This window comes from Limulus polyphemus, unplaced genomic scaffold (assembly GCF_000517525.1).
Source record: "Limulus polyphemus unplaced genomic scaffold, Limulus_polyphemus-2.1.2 Scaffold1332, whole genome shotgun sequence".
Classification (NCBI taxonomy): Eukaryota; Metazoa; Arthropoda; class Merostomata; order Xiphosura; family Limulidae; genus Limulus; species Limulus polyphemus.
Window position 1 is genome coordinate 73,568 of NW_013666942.1, and position 19,653 is coordinate 93,220.

Genomic DNA, 19,653 nt, shown 5'->3' on the forward strand with positions numbered 1-19,653 from the left:
CTATCTCGTTTGTTCAATACGTTTGTGTATTTCAATACTGGTGTCAGTAATGTAAATTGTACTACAAATGCTCGTATCCTTTATCTACTTTCATTTATACATTGACTTACAATAATGTACTTTAAACAAAGAACTATAAAAGAGTCAAGCACCTGGCCAGGAGCACTGTGGCTGGCACCTCAGTTGCTTATCATGCCAATCTGATAGACAAATTTTAGCTAAGTTTTGGATCTAGCAGAATTCAATGTTAGTATAACTGTTTAATTGGTAAAAAGTGAAATCGATGTGTTCAAGTTTGTTATTTGAAACTTGGATATCAAAATGGATAATCCCCTAAAATATATGTCAACTCATGCATTTCACAGACTCAATGACTACTACACAATATACTGTTTTCAAGGAGATACAAACCTAAAAAACATGGGATTCCCACGATCCTGCTATCTTGCCACAAGTTCTGATATACAAATACTAACAACATAACTTTATAAAATAAGCTAATATGAACTTTCTGTATAACTCATGAACTTTTTGTATGGTTAAATGCAGAACACACAATTAATTTGAAAGGAAAAATCTCTGAGGCTTACCAGTCTTTTTTCTGGACCTAAAAGATCCATTCCTCCACTTTCCAAACATCCTGCTGCTTTCTTTGCAATGTTTTGACATGACTGTTTAATTAGTTCTACACGTTTCTCAGCACTAACCAGGTCCTCTGTCAAAACTTCAGTTTTCTCTGCCCTGTGTTATTAAAAGAAGCATTTGAAAAAATTGTGATTATAAAAAACATTGCATCAGCAACAACTTACACAAAACATTCTATAACCTACAAGTCTACCTTTCTTATCAAAATCCCAAATAAAACCAAAGAATTAAGTTAAAAAATTATATGCACCACAGAAACAATGATAATAATAACAATATTTTTATGATATGCACCATGCAAACAATGATAATAATAACAATATTTTTATGATATGCACCATGCAAACAATGATAATAATAACAATATTTCTATGATATGCACCACGCAAACAATGATAATAATAACAATATTTCTATGATATGCACCACGCAAACAATGATGTTTGTGTGGTGCATATCACAAAAATATTGTTACTATTATCAATGATATAATAGTAACAATATTTTTGTGATATGCACCACACAAACAATGATAATAAGAACAATATTTTTATGATATGCACCACACAAACAATGATAATAATAGTAACAATATTTTTATGATATGCACCACACAAACAATGATAATAATAGTAACAATATTTTTATGATATGCACCACACAAACAATGATAATAATAGTAACAATATTTTTATGATATGCACCACACAAACAATGATAATAATAGTAACAATATTTTTATGGTCAAAAGCTTTGCAGGCATCATAGTTATTCATACAAATTCAACTTATGAATTTTTTTCTTGTGGCATTGACATTTGACCTACATTCAAATAAGTACAGGACTAACTTCTGTAAATCTTCTATTAACAATTCACTTTCTTAAAGAGCCAACTTTCAGTGTGTTTCTGTTTGATGTATCTGCTTAGTTCAACCATTAAAAGATCTGCAGAATAGTGTTTCACATACGGGATAAGAGATAACATTAGAATCAAGTTTAAGGCCATCCGTTTATAAGATGTCATATGAACTGTAAAAGACAAACTAGATTCAGTATGGGACCTTAACATGTTTAAGAATTATATGTCCTAAAATATGTAAAAATAATTGTTATAAAGCAGGGGCAAAACCTTGTAGGTTGGCAACTTGTTCAAAAAATCTTAAAACTTCAGAAGGCATTTTGGGTTTAAACATTCCAGCTTATAGTTCTAGATTTCATCAATGAAATATCCTTTAACAATCTAATGACGAGGAACCCCCTTTTTAGAAAATAAAACCCAGCCCTAAACTAAAATCATTACTAAATAAAAAGTATATAGAATCAGACAATACCAACATCATTTATAAAATAACGTGCAATGATTGTCCACAATTCTACATTGGAGAAACTGGAAGAATACTGGAAACTAAATTCACGAAACATAATAAAAACCCTCCCATGTTTACCACAATTGTAACTCAAAAAGCACTGTAATTTTAAACAAATAACCAAACATCTACAAACACAAAATAAAGGAAGCAATCTTAACTGAACAAAACAGCCCTACTCTAAACCAACACCTCAGGGTACCAATACACCTTTATTAAGGTGTTCAGCAATCTCCAGTAATAAGGCCTCTTTGTTCCATACTGTGTGTATATTCTTGTGTCTATGTAAATTACTTGTACCTGATAATGACAATCTTGTTGAAACATTGTACATTTATAATAAAGTTTTCTTCATTACCCATTCAAGCCATCTCCAAACTTTTATATTCTTTAACAATCTTTCAATTTGCTACAAGATGTTCCACAGAGGGATGAGTAATTATGTTAAATGTTTTTTTGAATATGCTAATTAGAAAATCATGTTACAACAACATTCATATAGTCATAGTGGAATATCATGTATTAGAACTACATTTTGACATTGTTTGGCATTTCGTAGATCGTGTGGCACTGCCAAAAATTGGTCACTTTTGGGAAGGGTATGTAAAAAACAAAATATTCAAATCATAAAGATGAGCTCAAATAAAGGATTTTTAATTTCCAAGACAAGGTCAGTCCTTGTATAGATCAATTTGGAGTACCAGGAACATCCAGAAAGAGACCTGTTATAAGTTATACTCAGTTGTGATAAACAAAACATGACATCTTGTAACAGATATACAAAGGTCAGTAGCAAAAGCTGTCCATGTGATCCAGGCAATAGTATGTAATATAATCAAGAAAGAGCAGTTTATTAAAATGTTTGTGCAAAGCTACACTAGGACTATATTCCCACAGAATTTTCTAATTTTAAACTGACAGAGCTCAGAGAAGGTAGCTGGTCAACAATATCCTCTATTCTTATTTGACCAAACAGATGGATTTGACTGCCATTCTTATAATACACCCACAGCCCCAAAATGCAGAGCTTGTTTTTGCAGTAATAAGATGCAAATTATGAACCCAAGTTTAAAACTTTTTATAGACTATCTAATAGGAGTATTAGCAAGATTTATAGATGCAAGTTATCAAACAAATTCTATAGGTAAAGAACAATGTAAATTATTATTATACGACTTCTGAAGAATATTTCCATAAGAAATTTCTCTTTTAGTTCATACTTCTTTACATAACCCACCTTTGGAATTTCCACTTCGTACAGGTCTGTTAGTAGTAGAAGTAACACCCTGAACACCCCAAACTCTGCCCTAAATACCAAGACAATTCTTATTTCTTCACACAGTAACACCCTGAACACCCCCAAACTCTGCCCTAAATACCAAGACAAGTCTTATTTCTTCTCACAGTAACACCCTGAACACCCCAAACTCTGCCCTAAATACCAAGACAATTCTTATTTCTTCACACAGTAACACCCTGAACACCCCTAAATCACCCCTAAATACCAAGACAATACTTATTCATTCACACAGTAACACCTTTAACACCCCAAACTCTGCCATAAATACTATGATGATTCTTACTTTCTCATGAGGTAACACCTTGAACACCATAAACTCTGCTCAATAATATAACGATTCATATTTCCTTGCACACCTTACACACTCCAAAATCTACTTTTAATAGTACAAAGATAGTAATACCTTCAACACTCCTAGCTCTGCTCTCAATACTAAGATGATTCATACTTCTTAGTACAGTAACAACTTGAGCACTCCAAACTCTGCACTTAATACTACGACAATTCTTATTTCCTCCCATTTTAGGAGCAATACTCAACCTTTCCACCAATTTTGTTCACTTTTTTACAGATCTTTAACTGATTTAGACACTTAAGAGTGGACATTTGTCATTCTAAACATTTTATTATAATAATTCATCACATAGATATAATGGAATGAATAAAAATCATATCTGAAGAAACATTTCAACATTTTTTTTTGTATGGTAGGATAAAGCATTAACAGACAACTGACAGAGGAGTTAACAAATGGTAACCTCACAAATATGGCAGATCAAATTTTGTCTGGGTTATTTCTACATATAAGCTTTGTTTGTTTGTTTTGTGTTTAAGAGCAAAGATGCACAATAGGTTACCTATGCTGTGTCACCATAGTATTGAAGCACAATTTTAGCATTATAAGCCCTCAAGTTTCCTGCTGAGCCATCAAAGGACTCTTATTTAAACTAAAATTAAACAACAAGAAATAGAAAAAGATCTGACAAATAATAATGTCACAAAACAAAACTGAGATTAAAGGATTAATAATTTTAAGCAGTTTAACATTTGAATAGTTTCAAAATGGCTAAATTTTCCAGGTATTTAAACATCGTAGCTATAATGAAAATGGTGACATCCAAACTTCCTATCAAAATGGTTATATTTTTCACTAATGACAAAAATGCAACTGTTTGCCAAATCTGTTAGTCTAAATTAACAAAAATAACTTTGTATATTTAACCATTATTATTAAGCACTTCAGAAGTGCACAGTGTCTAGCTTAGCATAAAAAGCATTCCAGGATAATATTTTCTCTATGTGAGAAGGAATCAGTAATAGTAAATTATTACTATTATTATTATTGTGTGTTATCTTCCATTATTTCTTTAATGTTAGTTTCATTAATAGCACTTGTTAAAATGTTTTATAAACTTTTGTATGTATCACTTATTTCTTTATTATGATGATTGTGTTGCATTGTTAACTTAGTTTTGAGAGTTAGGACTAAACTGAATCTTTTAAGCCAGTTGAAACTTACAAGATATTATTAAGATTAATCAGAATTAATACATTGTGGTCAGTTTGTTTTATAACACTGTATATTCCTAGTTATACCGGTATATTAACTTGCGTACATTATTCATTGTGTGAATTTTTAGTTCTGATCTACCTAGGTAGCTTGCTTTCATCAGAGGTTATTAATAATGTTTTCACTGAGCACACTCTCTGGCTTAGCAAGCAAAACATGCCAGAAATGTCTGACTTAACATGCAACACATCAGTAATGTGCTATCAATTTTAAAGGATTGTACATCATTTGACTTAGCATGCAAAACATCGGAAATGTGACGTCAATTTTAAAGGATTGTACATCATTTGACTTAGCATGCAAAACATCAGTAATGTGACATCAATTTTAAAGGACTGTACATTATTTGACTTAACATGCAACACATCAGTAATGTGCTGTCAATTTTAAAGGATTGTACATCATTTGACTTAGCATGCAACACATCAGTAATGTGCCATCAATTTTAAAGGACTGTACATTATTTGACTTAACATGCAACACATCAGTAATGTGCTGTCAATTTTAAAGGACTGTACATTATTTGACTTAGCATGCAACACATCGGTAATGTACCAACAGTTTTAAAGGACTGTACATTATTTGACTTAACATGCAACAGATCAGTAATGTGCTGTCAATTTTAAAGGACTGTACATTATTTGACTTAGCATGCAACACATCAGCAATGTGACGTCAATTTTAAAGGACTGTACACTATTTGACTTAACATGCAACACATCAGTAATGTGCCATCAGTTTTAAAGGACTGTACATTATTTGACTTAACATGCAACACATCAGTAATGTGCTGTCAATTTTAAAGGACTGTACATTATTTGACTTAGCATGCAACACATCAGTAATGTGCTGTCAATTTTAAAGGACTGTACATTATTTGACTTAGCATGCAACACATCGGTAATGTGCCATCAGTTTTAAAGGACTGTACATTATTTGACTTAACATGCAACAGATCAGTAATGTGCTGTCAATTTTAAAGGACTGTACATTATTTGACTTAGCATGCGACATATCAGTAATGTGCCATCAATTTTAAAGGACTGTACATTGTCTGGCTTAGCATGCAACAGACCTCAGTATCATGCTGTCACTTCGACAGGAAAGCACTTTTTTTTTGGTGGTAACAAGTTACAAACCACGGAACTGCAGATCCATTTGATCAAACTGAAAAATGGACTTAAAATATTTTTGTGATAAAAAAAATTAAAATAATGTTTTGAACCTACTTCAGCATTTTATCAACAGTTAGCTCTAGAATACAACAAAGGAAATGATTCAGGGTTCAATACAGAGTTATAAGTATACCCTAAAAAGTTTGTCTAATCAGTTTACTTTCATATAAACAGGTTTGTGGCCAATGAAAGCTGGGTGTGATCTTACTATTTAGACCTGATTGTGAAACACTCCTCTACCTTACACCTACATTTTGATTTTTTTTTAATGAAAAATTTGCACAAATATGGTATTTACTTTGCTTGCTGTAAAAAAACAACAACAGCTTTGAACTACTAGAATTCCAAGAACTATGAAAAAAAAAGTAAAATAGTATGTCAACAACACTTCATCTGCTATATCCAGTGCCAATGAGGCCTTCAGCACAATAGCAAGCCCCATCAGACACAGTAGTGGTTAATACGCTATTTAGATTCGAAAATCTAATGAACAACAATTTTGACAAGGTGAGGTAGAAGTAGCTTGCTAAGTATTTAGAATTAATATTTTTCTCTTAAACCTGTAATAAAATCTAACCAATGAAAATTAAAATTATTATGAAATAACATGTTAATCATTGCTTAACATGCTAATCATCGCTAGGATAATCAGATTAACCATAAATATTTTCATACTATATTCTAATCCTTAATCAAATCTTTTGGACAAGTTACTTTTGCCAAACTCTGTACAAGTTATCCAACTCTGCCAAGTGAAGTAACATAGAGCTGAACATAAAAATTGGGGTACAGGCATTCTTTCCATCTGTACTATACATATTATGCCATACCGGTGTTGTAACTATCCAATTTCAAGGAAGATTTTCTGTCTGTAGATGCATTTCCTCCTGAACAAGTTGATCAATCCAGACCAAACTTTGTATGCTAACTTAATAGTCCAAAAACAAACCAAATACATATTAAACTTTCCCATATATTGAAAAATAAAAATGTTTTATAGAATAACCCATATAGTTATTGCAGTAGCAACTGTAAATAGTTGAGTTAGAACAAAACTCGCACCACAACAAAATTCTACAAGTCAAAGATTGTAAATATTTAAAGCATTTTGGCTTGTTTCCCAAAATATACAGTAATAAAATATTCTGTAAAATAAACTGTAGCTTCTTTTTATTCTTCTGTAGAATGTGGAAAGAATACTTTTGCAAATAATGGCATTTACTCAGCTGTTGCAATATACTTATATCATTTAAAATAATTAAGTGATGTTGATCATACTTTAATCTCCACAACATCACAGTAAATCATATACTTTAACAACACCACTACTGCACTCACTATAAGTCACGTCCTTCGATAGTACTACACACTGTAAGTCACGTCCTTCGATAGTACTATACACTGTAAGTCACGTCCTTCAATAGTACTATACACTGTAAGTCACATCCTTCAATAGTACTATACACTAAGTCACATCCTTCAATAGTACTATACACTAAGTTACATCCTTCAATAGTACTATACACTAAGTTACATCCTTCAATAGTACTATACACTGTAAGTCACATCCTTCAACGGTACTATACACCAAGTCACGTCCTTCAATAGTACTAGTACTATACACACGAGAAATCACGTCTTTCAGTAGTACTAGTACTATACACATACGAGAAATCACGTCTTTCAGTAGTACTAGTACTATACACATACGAGAAATCACATCTCTCAGTAGTACTAGTACTATACACATACGAGAAATCACGTCTTTCAGTAGTACTAGTACTATACGCATACGACAAATCACGTCTTTCAGTAGTACTAGTACTATACGCATACGACAAATCACGTCTTTCAGTAGTACTAGTACTATACGCATACGACAAATCACGTCTTTCAGTAGTACTAGTACTATACACACGAGAAATCACGTCTTTCAGTAGTACTAGTACTATACACACGATAAATCACATCTTTCAGTAGTACTAGTACTATACACATACGACAAATCACGTCTTTCAGTAGTACTATACACACGACAAATCACGTCTTTCAGTAGTACTATACACACGACAAATCACGTCTTTCAGTAGTACTAGTACTATACACATAGTACTATACACTTTCAGTAGTACTATACACACGACAAATCACGTCTTTCAGTAGTACTAGTACTATACACATACGACAAATAACATCTTTCAGTAGTACTAGTACTATACACATACGACAAATCACATCTTTCAGTAGTACTAGTACTATACACATACGACAAATCACATCTTTCAGTAGTACTAGTACTATACACATACGACAAATCACGTCTTTCAATGCCTTCATATAAATTCCTGTTTGACGTACTTACATTAAATTAGCATAATATATACGTGCTCCGCTGCAGGAGTGGAAGGCAACCTCATAATTCACAGAGAGCCCGAACATACAATTACTTCTACAGCTACCCCAATAGGGGGGAGGGGGGGGGCGTTCCGACAGTATGTCCGACCAGGACACCCTCCCGTGGAATCTTAGCACGTGTGCGAACTTTGGTTCAGCTAATTTGTGAATGGGAGTACAAACATCGTTTACAAATTTTTAACAAGCGTTGATAGAGTGCGAATGCACTTCCGTGTCTTCGATTACGGGAGTTTTTCCGGCTTTCCTATTCGGATCCTATCTAGCTTGACGTCATAATGATGTGGTGTCATGCAGATAATGCCACGCCTGATCTGGTCCTGGGAACTCCCTCTTTGACAGGCTTTTATATAGTAGAAAAAAAGTGCCGAAACTTAGGAGCTATTTACGCCTATGATAGCGATTAATTTCAAATAAATTGGGAAATGGCAAATCAAAAGAGGAAGTATTATAGGAGAAAAAGTGGAATTTGACTCGTGTAACTCACGAAATTCGGAGAAATCGAGAATGACCAACTGACTGACCACCAGATACTTGGTTTTTTACATATATTGATAACTTTCATGTGAAAACAGTGAAGAATATATTCTAATCTCTCAACCACACCACATCCACTGCCGTCGAGGCTTTTCCTTCCATACCGGGGATATGAGAGACACAGTAATGGTTGAGAAGCTATTTATATTAGCCAACTGCTCGACAACCACTGTGGTGTGAACTGGACTGTATTAGTTAACTTTTCGTCTATTTTATTGGTATCACAACATATCAAAATTCGTGTAAGGTTTTTTAACAACTTTTGTTTATTTTAGCATCATATATTAACTGAAACGGTGAGGGCCAGGACTCCAGATTACGACTTTAAAAATACTTTTGGCAACTAATTATTTGGGGTTAGGTGCCAACCCAATAAAAATGCCTTTTCTTTTTAAAGACTTGTGAGAATACCATCAAGCAGGGGGAACGATCTTTGTTCCCCATATTCCATGTATCAGTACGTTAAGTCGTCAGTGCTGACCATAAAGGTGTCAACTCATTTCTTTCAACGTACAAGGGCGTTCTGACCGAATACGACAGAACTTTGAAGTATTGGTGGAAAAGACTTGTGAGAATACCATCAAGCAGAGGAACGACCTTTGTTCCCTATATTCCACGTATCAGTACGTTATGTCGTCAGTGCTGACCATAAAGGTGTCAACTCATTTCTTGCAACGTACAAGGCCGTTCTGATCGAATACGACAGAACTTTGAAGTATTAGTGGAAAAGACTTGTGAGAATACCATCAAGCAGGGGAACGATCTTTGTTCCCCATATTCCACGTATCAGTACGTTATGTCGTCAGTGCTGACCATAAAGGTCAACTCATTTCTTTCAACGTACAAGGGCGTTCTGACCGAATACGACAGAACTTTGAAGTATTGGTGGAAAAAGACTTGTGAGAATACCATCAAGCAGGGGAACGATCTTTGTTCCCCATATTTCACGTATCAGTACGTTATGTCGTCAGTGCTGACCATAAAGGTGTCAACTCATTTATTTCAACCTACAAGGGTGGTCTGACATGCCGGTCTACTTGTGAAGCAGAAGTGAAAGTGTCCAAACACTTGATCGTGAATGACGAGTACTGATTGCTTAGATATACTGTATAAATGTAGTTTACATGAATTTAGCCACAAAAAAAGTATAAAAAACACCTAAATTTAACAAAAACAGCAAGAAGAAAATAGACACCGTGTGACAAACGGCAAATCCACTAATATGTTGATTTTTATTTGTTTGTTTTTCAGACAAAATTTTTATCATAAAAATTGTTACAACCGTATAAACTTCGTTAATAGTTTCTTCATACCTCTCCTGTATATCCGAGTTTTTATACAAGTCTTTGAGGTACAAATAGCTGCAAGACATGGTACTTGTTTTTACGTCCACATGTGTCAAGGTCAATGCACATTATTGCAGATTCCGCATAAATTGATCAGAGATGAAAAATACGTGTGTGAGACTGACACACTGATGAACAGCACCCAACTCCCACAATCCGTGTTAACATACTATTTACAGAGCATGCATTTCTTTTTCCCGAGTGATTTTTTTAAAGCGTCTTTTGTATAACACACAACTTGAAACCGTTTTGTATGGCCGAAGCAAAACTGTCATTAAACCAAAAATAAACGTTCTTGTTTGGTTTGTTATGAACTATCTGCGCTAACCGTCCCTAAATTAGCAGTGAAAGAATAGAGGGAAGGCAGCTAGTCATCACCACCCACCGCCAATTCTTGTACCAACGAATAGTGGGATTGACCGTCACATTATAAGGCCGCCACGGCTGAATGGGCGAACATGTTTGTTGGGATGAGGATTCGAACCCGCGACCCACAGATTGCGCCCTAACCACCTGGCCATGCCGGGGCCTTTCTTGTTCGGAAAAAGCTAGCTAGAAATTTTAAATAAAAATTTATTTTAAAATCCGGGAACACGCTTCAAAATGTCTGAAAATACCTTTAATAACAACTATAATTTATTTTCAAACATCGCATAATATAATATTGTACCTAATGTAGTTAGAAATGATATTGGCGTAGTTTCATCATTCTTTATACTAATAAAGTATTCTCCAATATACTTCATAGAAAAATATATTAAAACTGCTTGTTCGATTTTATCTACCTGAGACTTAACTTTTAAAGTAATACTGAACGGAACTACGTATTTTGTGTAACTTGCTCAAGTGGAACCAACAATTGAATTTAGCCCTTAAAATGTATGGCCTAGAAGCTCCTTTGGCGAAAATTCTGCCAGAAGCTCAGTAGGTTTAGATGAATATATTAACGTTAAACCTGCCAGCTGATATAACTATTAACCTGAAAGTCTCCAAAACTTAAGTTTTAAAAACAGACTATGACTGATGTGTCTGTTATCCTGGCAACAGGACTGCTCGGGAAAGATCATCTTGAATATTCCTTCACAACTCTAAAAAGAATGATACTTTTGTGGAATATCTTTATTGGATCGGTAGGAGATTGTTGGCAATCAACCTTCTGGCGATCATTTAATTATATCATAACGGGTGATGTCGTTGGACATCTTAAAATGAAGAAAACGCTTAATTATGTTGTCCCGATGTCAAAGTTTAGTCCTTAACTGCCTGAGAATTCGTAGGACTGTCCAATCAAATTGAATCATATATCATATATTACTCCATATCACATGAATGACGGGTCATTTTTTTTTAGAACGGTACCCTATACCTTAATTAAATAAAAACAGAACAAGTCCAACGATGAAGTTCTTCAAAAACATTTCAATATTCCTTTAAAATGATTATCGATGAGAATATACAACCACCTTGGTTCAAAATTAAAAGCACACTTAGCTTAACATTTTTAAAAGTATCGGGTGAACAACACGAGGAAATGTTTTCTATACGTCATGCAGACATGAAAAGTAGCAACCATCGTTAACTGTTTGTGACTAGAGTTTATTCTGGAAGATATGGAGGAATTTTTCGACAAAAGGTGTTAGAAACTTGTTGGTGTGAATGAAGGAATGCTTTATAAGGTTGGTTGATTTTATTTTTCATCTAGTAGTCAGTTGGGCAAAGTTTTGAAGCTGTGTTTATAAGGTGTTGTTTTTTTTTTTTAGTGTATTGATTTTTGTTTGGAATCATGGGTGGAATTCCGGGGGGGGGGGGATAGAAACCCGTGTGAATGTTTTTTTTTTCGGTGAATTTTGGCTTTGAATTGTGTTGGATCTAATAACGTCGAGGTTAAGAAAAGATAACTACTTGTTATTTTCGGTTCGAGAGTGAATTTAATGTTAGGGTGAATAGAATTTGTGTGTTTAAAGAAAGTGTGTACGTGTTCGGTAAAAGTGAAACCAGTAAAAATGTCGTGACACATCTGTACCAGTATAGGGGGATGATAAAGCGTGGACCGTATGGCTTGTGTTTCGGTCTGGGTCATAAATATGGCGGCAAGAACTAGTAATACAGGATTGCCCATGCTTAAATCATCTGTTTTAGGAACGTTTTTGTTATTAAAAATAACTTTATTTGAAGTACACAGCTACTCTAAACTGACAATACAGTCATTCGTTCACCAGATCAAGCTGGAGAGGTAGTTATACGTTCACAAGATCCCCAGAAGAGAACTTCTTAGCCCAAGTATGTGTGTACGCGTGCACGTGACACCACGTGCAGAAATTACAGCTTTACATTAGTAGTTGGGCCAGTAATTAAAAGAAAAAAATCTCATTGAGTACCCACAGTCTCAAGTAAGCGGTCATGCATTAACTAAATAGATATTATATTTCGTACGGAACACTGAAAAATACAACATTACTATTACCATTCTTCAGGGAATTAGTCAAGAGTTAAGGGGGTGGGAGCAGGAAGATTACAAAATTTAACAAATATTATAAAGCCAATTGTTAAACGTTACATAAACTAAGTACGCTAAAGCGATGTGTCTGAGACTCTACAAGAATCATACCGTTTGTAAAATTAACTTCCGATCAGAGGAAGTCACTTCGAGCGAAACTAAAAATCAACCTGGCAATTGTACGTTTTTAATATTAACTTCCGATCAGAGGAAGTCACTTCGAGCGAAACTAAAAATCAACCTGGCAATTGTACGTTTTTAATATTAACTTCCGATCAGAGGAAGTCACTTCGAGCAAAACTAAAAATCAACCTGGCAATTGTATAGCTAATTAAATACACGTTTCACACGTTCTTACTTACAAAGATTTGAATGCATTGTTTCATTAGGTTGCTGTAAATGTGTTTCAAAGCTTTTTAAGAAGTAACTCTTTATTCTAAGAAACTTACTTAATCCAAAATAGGAATTTTGTTGATTTGTTTTTCGTATAATTTATAACGTCACTGAAAATCGTGTGCTTTTCTATTTGACGTACGCTTTCTTAACGCTGTAATAACCGGTTATATGAACATCTTTCGCCGACATTCTGCCTGGCAACAACCTAGAAACAACTTTTATATGAAAACCAGGCCATGTTTGTTGGGAGTTTGTTCTAATGTGTAAAACGTAGGTAGATATTACGAAATGATTCCACCCAAATCGTGTTATCATACGATCGCACACTATGCGTGGACAACAATGTATATTAAATAAATGTTCAACATAAAAAAACCATTCGTTAAATCAAACTACTGAATTTCGAAGACATGAACCTGATCACGTTGTGCTGAGATATTCTATCAAAAGAAGCAACTTGTAGTTAGTAGCGTCATTTGGGGCACGCTGATTGGTAGCACCTGTCACGAGAGTAGGAAACGTTGGACCTCGTCCAAAGAAACACGGTTACGAATTTTCCAGAAACTCGTAACTATGAACACGTACGTAGTGGGATTATCTTTGAGACTGGATATCGAGATATGATCTTCACTGATAAGTAAACTACCTACAAAAGTTTTGTTCAAGAACTGAATAGTAAAGACAGACACAAAATATTTATTTAAACCATTTTGCCACACTAATTGTAACCTGTCTAGACAAGATGACAAATCCTACTTGAAAAGTAACTGGAATGAATAAGTACTTAAGTAAAAAAAAACAAAGAAAGTCACCTTGATTGCAGTGCTACATGGTTGCTCAAACTGCCATAAAAGGTTGACAAACTTTGCAAAATGGAGGAAACAAAATACTACAGGTTATCCATGTAGGCAGGAGCATGAGTCTTTTGTTTGGATAAGCTATTCTTTCATATGTAGGGGTTACAAAGTTGGGAATAAATAAACTCTTTAATAACAAGAACACATACATCTTCTTTTGCTCTCTTCTCTACATAAACTGTCAACAAGTTTTGAGTTGGTGAGAATAATGCCCTGTGAAGGACAGTTTATTTGGGGAGGCTAAGTCTTACCAAGCCTCTTATACCTGTCACCTCTAGTTATCCACTATCTGTTTATCAAATATCTTTCAATGAGAACAATGTATGTGTATCTATATTAGGATGGTCCTTATTTACAAAGAAAAACTCTAAAGCTCTCAACCCTAATTCTGTTCCAATATACAAAAATAAAAAACATTAAATGTCAAACTTCATCCATTTTGGACCACATTTAGATGTTCCTCAATGAGGTTGAAGTTCTAGACCAGTGGTTCCCAACCTTTTGTGGCCCTTGCATCCCTCCCCTAAAAAGTATGCATTAGACATTTCCTCTTGGTGACATTTGGGGGAAAATGGACCTTGTATAGGCCTCTTCCATGCACCCCCTGGACCATCATTTCACCCCCACCTCTCCAGGGAGTACCAACATCCCTGTTCTAGACTGTAGTGGTCTGGTCCCATATGTACTATGCAATATAAAAACATATTTGTTATGTATTATAAAGGATTTATTTAAAGTATATGATTATTAGTTTATTGCAAGTACAACGGTATAATTACATGACTTTGGTGTGGTTAATCACTCATGCATTGTTACTGTTTCTTTTTTTTTTGCTGTTAAGAAAGCATCTTGTATGATCCTGCATAACTTCATGGAGGAATTATTTCCATTTTCTTTGTTATGATGGCATTATACACCTTAATAAGGCTCATACCCTTTTCACCATTGTTGTTTACAACATTCAAGTGTTGAACTGTCTGTAGTGCCTCTCTGCACTCCTATGACTTCGGGTTATAATTCAGAAATTCAAGTTGAACTTAGAGGCACCTGAAGAAGTCTGTTGTGGTTTTTTGTGATGAGATCTTTAACTGACATGTCTCCGGACTTCCTTATATTAAGCTGGATGCACTTTGGAGGTTCATTCATGTCTTGCTTCTCATTTAGTGCCTTTATCAGTGCTTGTTTTGTCTCTGTGGATACAGCTGTATCAAAGAATGCCAAACCAATGAATTCCTCACTGTGATACCACAGATGTTCAGCAAATATTTGGCAGGCAGATTTTAAAAGGCAGAATTCACCTACTTGTACTTAACAAGAACACTATAAGGAGCAGATATGGAATCACGAGCAGTGAACCATGCACTAAGACAGAATTGAACAAAGATGCAGATGTTACAAAGTCCTTTTTTCTCATGGCCAGTGAGCTTAAACTGTCCCATAAACATCTGGATCCATTATGTATGATGCAGTGCTCCAGATGCTATAAATTGCACTCCACAAGGAGGAAAGGTTCAAGAAGCTCTTGATAATTGTCTCTAAGTTGGCTGACCTGAATTTGTCTTTCAGCAAACTCAGGAACACTATCCTTAACTTTCTCTATGGCTTCTGCTACTTTATTCTGGTCAGCTGCAGTTTCATAACTGGACTAATCCATGTATTCCTAAAATAGCCGAAATGGATTGAAAAGTTGCAGTATGTGGACTAGAAGAAAGGCTCATACAGTCTTTGTAAACACATGCTAGGAAATGTTTTAAGATATGATACAGAACATTTCAAAAGTAAAAAGTAACATCACTGATTATTTATATATGGAATGTTCTTGAACATTATGAATAAATGTGGAATACTCTGGAATGTTCCACAATGTGATAGAACAGTGGTTCTCAAACTTTAGTACCCACTCAAGGACCTCTTTAATTTCTTTTGCAACTTCACCAAACTTATCAATGTTTTCTTTGTTTAAAAGAAAAAAGATTATATGGACAGGAAAAAGCTATATTTCAAAACTAAATGTTTTAATTTATATAAATTTAATTTTACAAAAAATATTTTAATGAAATTTGGGACATGACTCACAGCCCCATGGAGTACCCTGCAGACCCCAGTTAGAGAAATACTGTACAATTTCAACTACCTCAAATGTTATTCACTATGGATAGAATTTGATGTATATTGGAACAAAATTAGGTAATGAATGTGCTATAAATCAAAATTTCAACAACAAGAAATCCTCAATAGTCGCAGCACTTGAAATTCTTTTAGGCAGGATTAGGGTAAATTAATATGAGATCTTTTTTTTCCTTTTTATTAGTGCACCAGCAATACCAAGCATGGGGCACAAGTATACCCAATTGAATTTTATTATTCATCAGCCTACTCTCAAATTGAAATTATTTTAGGCAGAATTAGAGTAAATTAATCTATGAGACCCTGGGCACGGTCAAATACATTAATTGAAAGGGTTTGACCTCCTAAGTCCAGAACTGAAATTCATCTAAAATCAGTCACGATACGACGAAGCTATGAGATAAAAGTTTATTCTTGAAAAAAAGCTCAGAGCCATTCTATGAGCTGCTATGCCACAGCTAAAAATAAGAACCATCCTAATCTGTATATTACATGTATACAAGCTTAAAAACTGTCATCCTTGAAGAGATTCAGCAGTGTAACATACACAGTAAACAAAGTGGAATTCTTTTATATTTACTTGTATATTAATGTTTTTGAAGCTAAATATATAATTTTACATAAAACTACATGTAGCATATACATGTTTTATTCTTATTAAAGTTACCTTCACCAGCTATAATAAGAACATTAAATGTACAAAATATTTCATATAAAATTATTTTGTGTGTAACTTTCTTGAAAAGTTACAAATACAATTTATAAGTCTAAAATACAACAGTACATTCTATAAAAATGAAAGCCAAAAATTACATTCATGTCTATGATTCAAAAGACAATACACAAGAAAATGTTACTTTTTTCTCCTAAAATGCTCTCTTTCCAAAATTCAATCACTGAAAACAAAGGGCGGGTGAAACTTACAGCATTTTAGAATATAATGACACCTTCTCATGGTTATTTTTAATTTACATAAAAAGACCACCTACATACATTATTAAACATAATTAGACAATATACATAATGCACAAAAAAGTAAAATACTCATCAACCTAAATATATCTTTCACTTCACTAAAAATCCACAATCTATTCTTCATTCTTTGTTAAGTTTTTTCACTCTGCTAGACTAATCCACAGATCAATTTAACCCAGAGTAAAAATTGACTATTTTCCTTTTTCTTGTATGGTACACTTCTCTGTTAGTACTTTATCTATCATGTCATTCATAATACAAAAAACATTTAAACATGATAAATAACACATCTAGAAAGTAACTAGTTAGGAATAGAGTTTAACTATTAAATACCATATTATGTCAACATACGCACACATTATGCAAGTTTAATTTGGACTTTCAAGCTCTAACATTAGGCCTTAGTGCACATTTTTTCTTTACATCAACTTTTCAAAAAATCAGAGCTAACATTCACTGATGTTTAGGATGTCCAATCAATTATAACAAACAGAATTAATGTTGAATACACATGTAATTCTACAAAACAGATGTAATATTAATTCATGACTTCATATGTAATGACAAAAAAGATCTGAGAATTCACATAGGTCAATTAGTTTGACTTTTGTTGTAAGAGATGACTAATATTCCACTCCTATAACTTACTAGGTTTACACATTTTTATGTGTAAATATCACTGATGGAAGAGTTGTCTCATCAAGAGTAGATTCAGGATTTCTACTTGGGGAGGGGGGTCTTCCCCCAGGTCATGAAAACTTTAGAAAGAAATATGCTTCAATGGCAGGGGTAGATTAAGAGTCAGACGGGCCTGTGGCAAATTTTTTCTACCAGGCCTATTATGATTGAGATTAAAAAGTAAAGTAAAAAAAACTAAACCTCATAACAGGTCTTTTTTAAGTCCGGGCCTGGAGTTACAGACTCAATATCCCCTACCTTAATCCACCCTGTAAGTGTAAATTTTTGGATAATCCAGTGGAAAGGGGGTGGGGATGCAATTCATTAATCCTCTACCCACTGGATTTGCTCCTGCTTTTTGAGATAGATTAAGCTCTTTTAACTTATTTCCTCTTGAGAAAAGGTTTTAATGATGATATTGGAAGTTTAAAAAATTATGTAAGGGATCAATAGCAAAAGGCCTCTAATTTCTTTGTGCTGTATTCTAAAGACAAGAGGATGAAACAACACAAGTGTAATATACAGAAAAAAAAAAAAGCTTGGTACCAGTTAAGACCATTTTCTTTTCCTAATAGGGTGGATAGCTTAGTGGAACACGTCACTACCAACAATAAATGCAGCCAGCATGTTATATTTTAAAGGGTGAAATTACAATTTCTTAAAAAATAAAGCATGGATTTTATTTTTTTAGAGTGGGTCCACAACTACAAGGACAACCTTTAACTTTAAGTTGAAAGTCTAAATAATCCCTTGTCGTATGTTATTAACTTAGTAATACTGTAGAACTACTACTGAATACTAGTTGTAGTACTACTGTACCAGTACCAGACTGCCCTAGTCAACTTCATACAAGATACAACCCTTTTCAAATGAAAAATTAATTATAAATTATAATTAACAAGAATTAATACATATTATATTCACAGAATGGAACTTACCCAAGGAAGGTTTGATCTGCTATTTGTTTAACTCTGAAAAACTGCTTCTTCATTTTCACACATCGCTTGATATTGAATATTCAATTATATATTTTTAAAATCATTTTCTATAACAATAATACAAATTAACGTAAGCCCGCCCTCTGTCATATAATCATCATATCGCTACCGTAAAAAAACGTTGAAACTTAAGATATATATAAACAAGTAAATTTTAATCTATGCTCATCACTGATTACTAGTACTAGTGATACAGACGGCGATAGTAATGATAATGATAGTCAGTTCAACCACATTTCGAGATTAACCAATCTTTAAATTTAATTACCCTGCGTCATATTACAATTTATAATGCGAAAATATTAAATTAACTTGCACATAATCTACATATCAAATTCTTTAATGTTTCTAAGTCTAAACACTACTGACATACTATGCTACCATACGTTAACTGTACCTCACTGAACCTGATTTCTAAATTTATTATACACTCAACCTTCTGAAGAAACGTACAGTGGATTATGGGATTGGATAGTTGACGCTCTCTATTCTCCGGAAAGGACAAAAAATTAATTAATATACATTAAATTCAAAACTACTTTCATGCTAACTGTCTAAAACAAAAATATATGATGAAAATAATATAAGAAAACTGTATTTGTACAACTACAAACCAAAACAATATATGTCCCAAAAATATGAAGTGTCTTTATATGTGATAATATTGACTAGTGATATGGACACTTTTCTTCATAAACTGACAACTCATTGATATGATAGTAAATATATATTACAAAGGCATATAATCTTCCCATGTTAGATAACATTTTAAA

General features: G+C 33.7%; 1 protein-coding gene across 1 annotated transcript in view; it reads right to left on the reverse strand.

Annotated features, from left to right (window-relative positions):
* Positions 1-19,266, reverse strand: part of LOC106463130 (rho GTPase-activating protein 17-like) — a 48,009-nt gene extending 28,743 nt beyond the window's left edge. Inside the window, exons 1-2 of the mRNA XM_013923107.2 lie at positions 18,821-19,266; positions 591-741 (exon numbers count right to left, since the gene is read on the reverse strand). Coding sequence (XP_013778561.1) covers positions 591-741; positions 18,821-18,873 — 204 coding nt within the window. The 5' untranslated portion in view covers positions 18,874-19,266. The remainder of the gene's footprint in view (positions 1-590; positions 742-18,820) is intronic.
* Between the last annotated feature and the right edge of the window lie 387 nt (positions 19,267-19,653).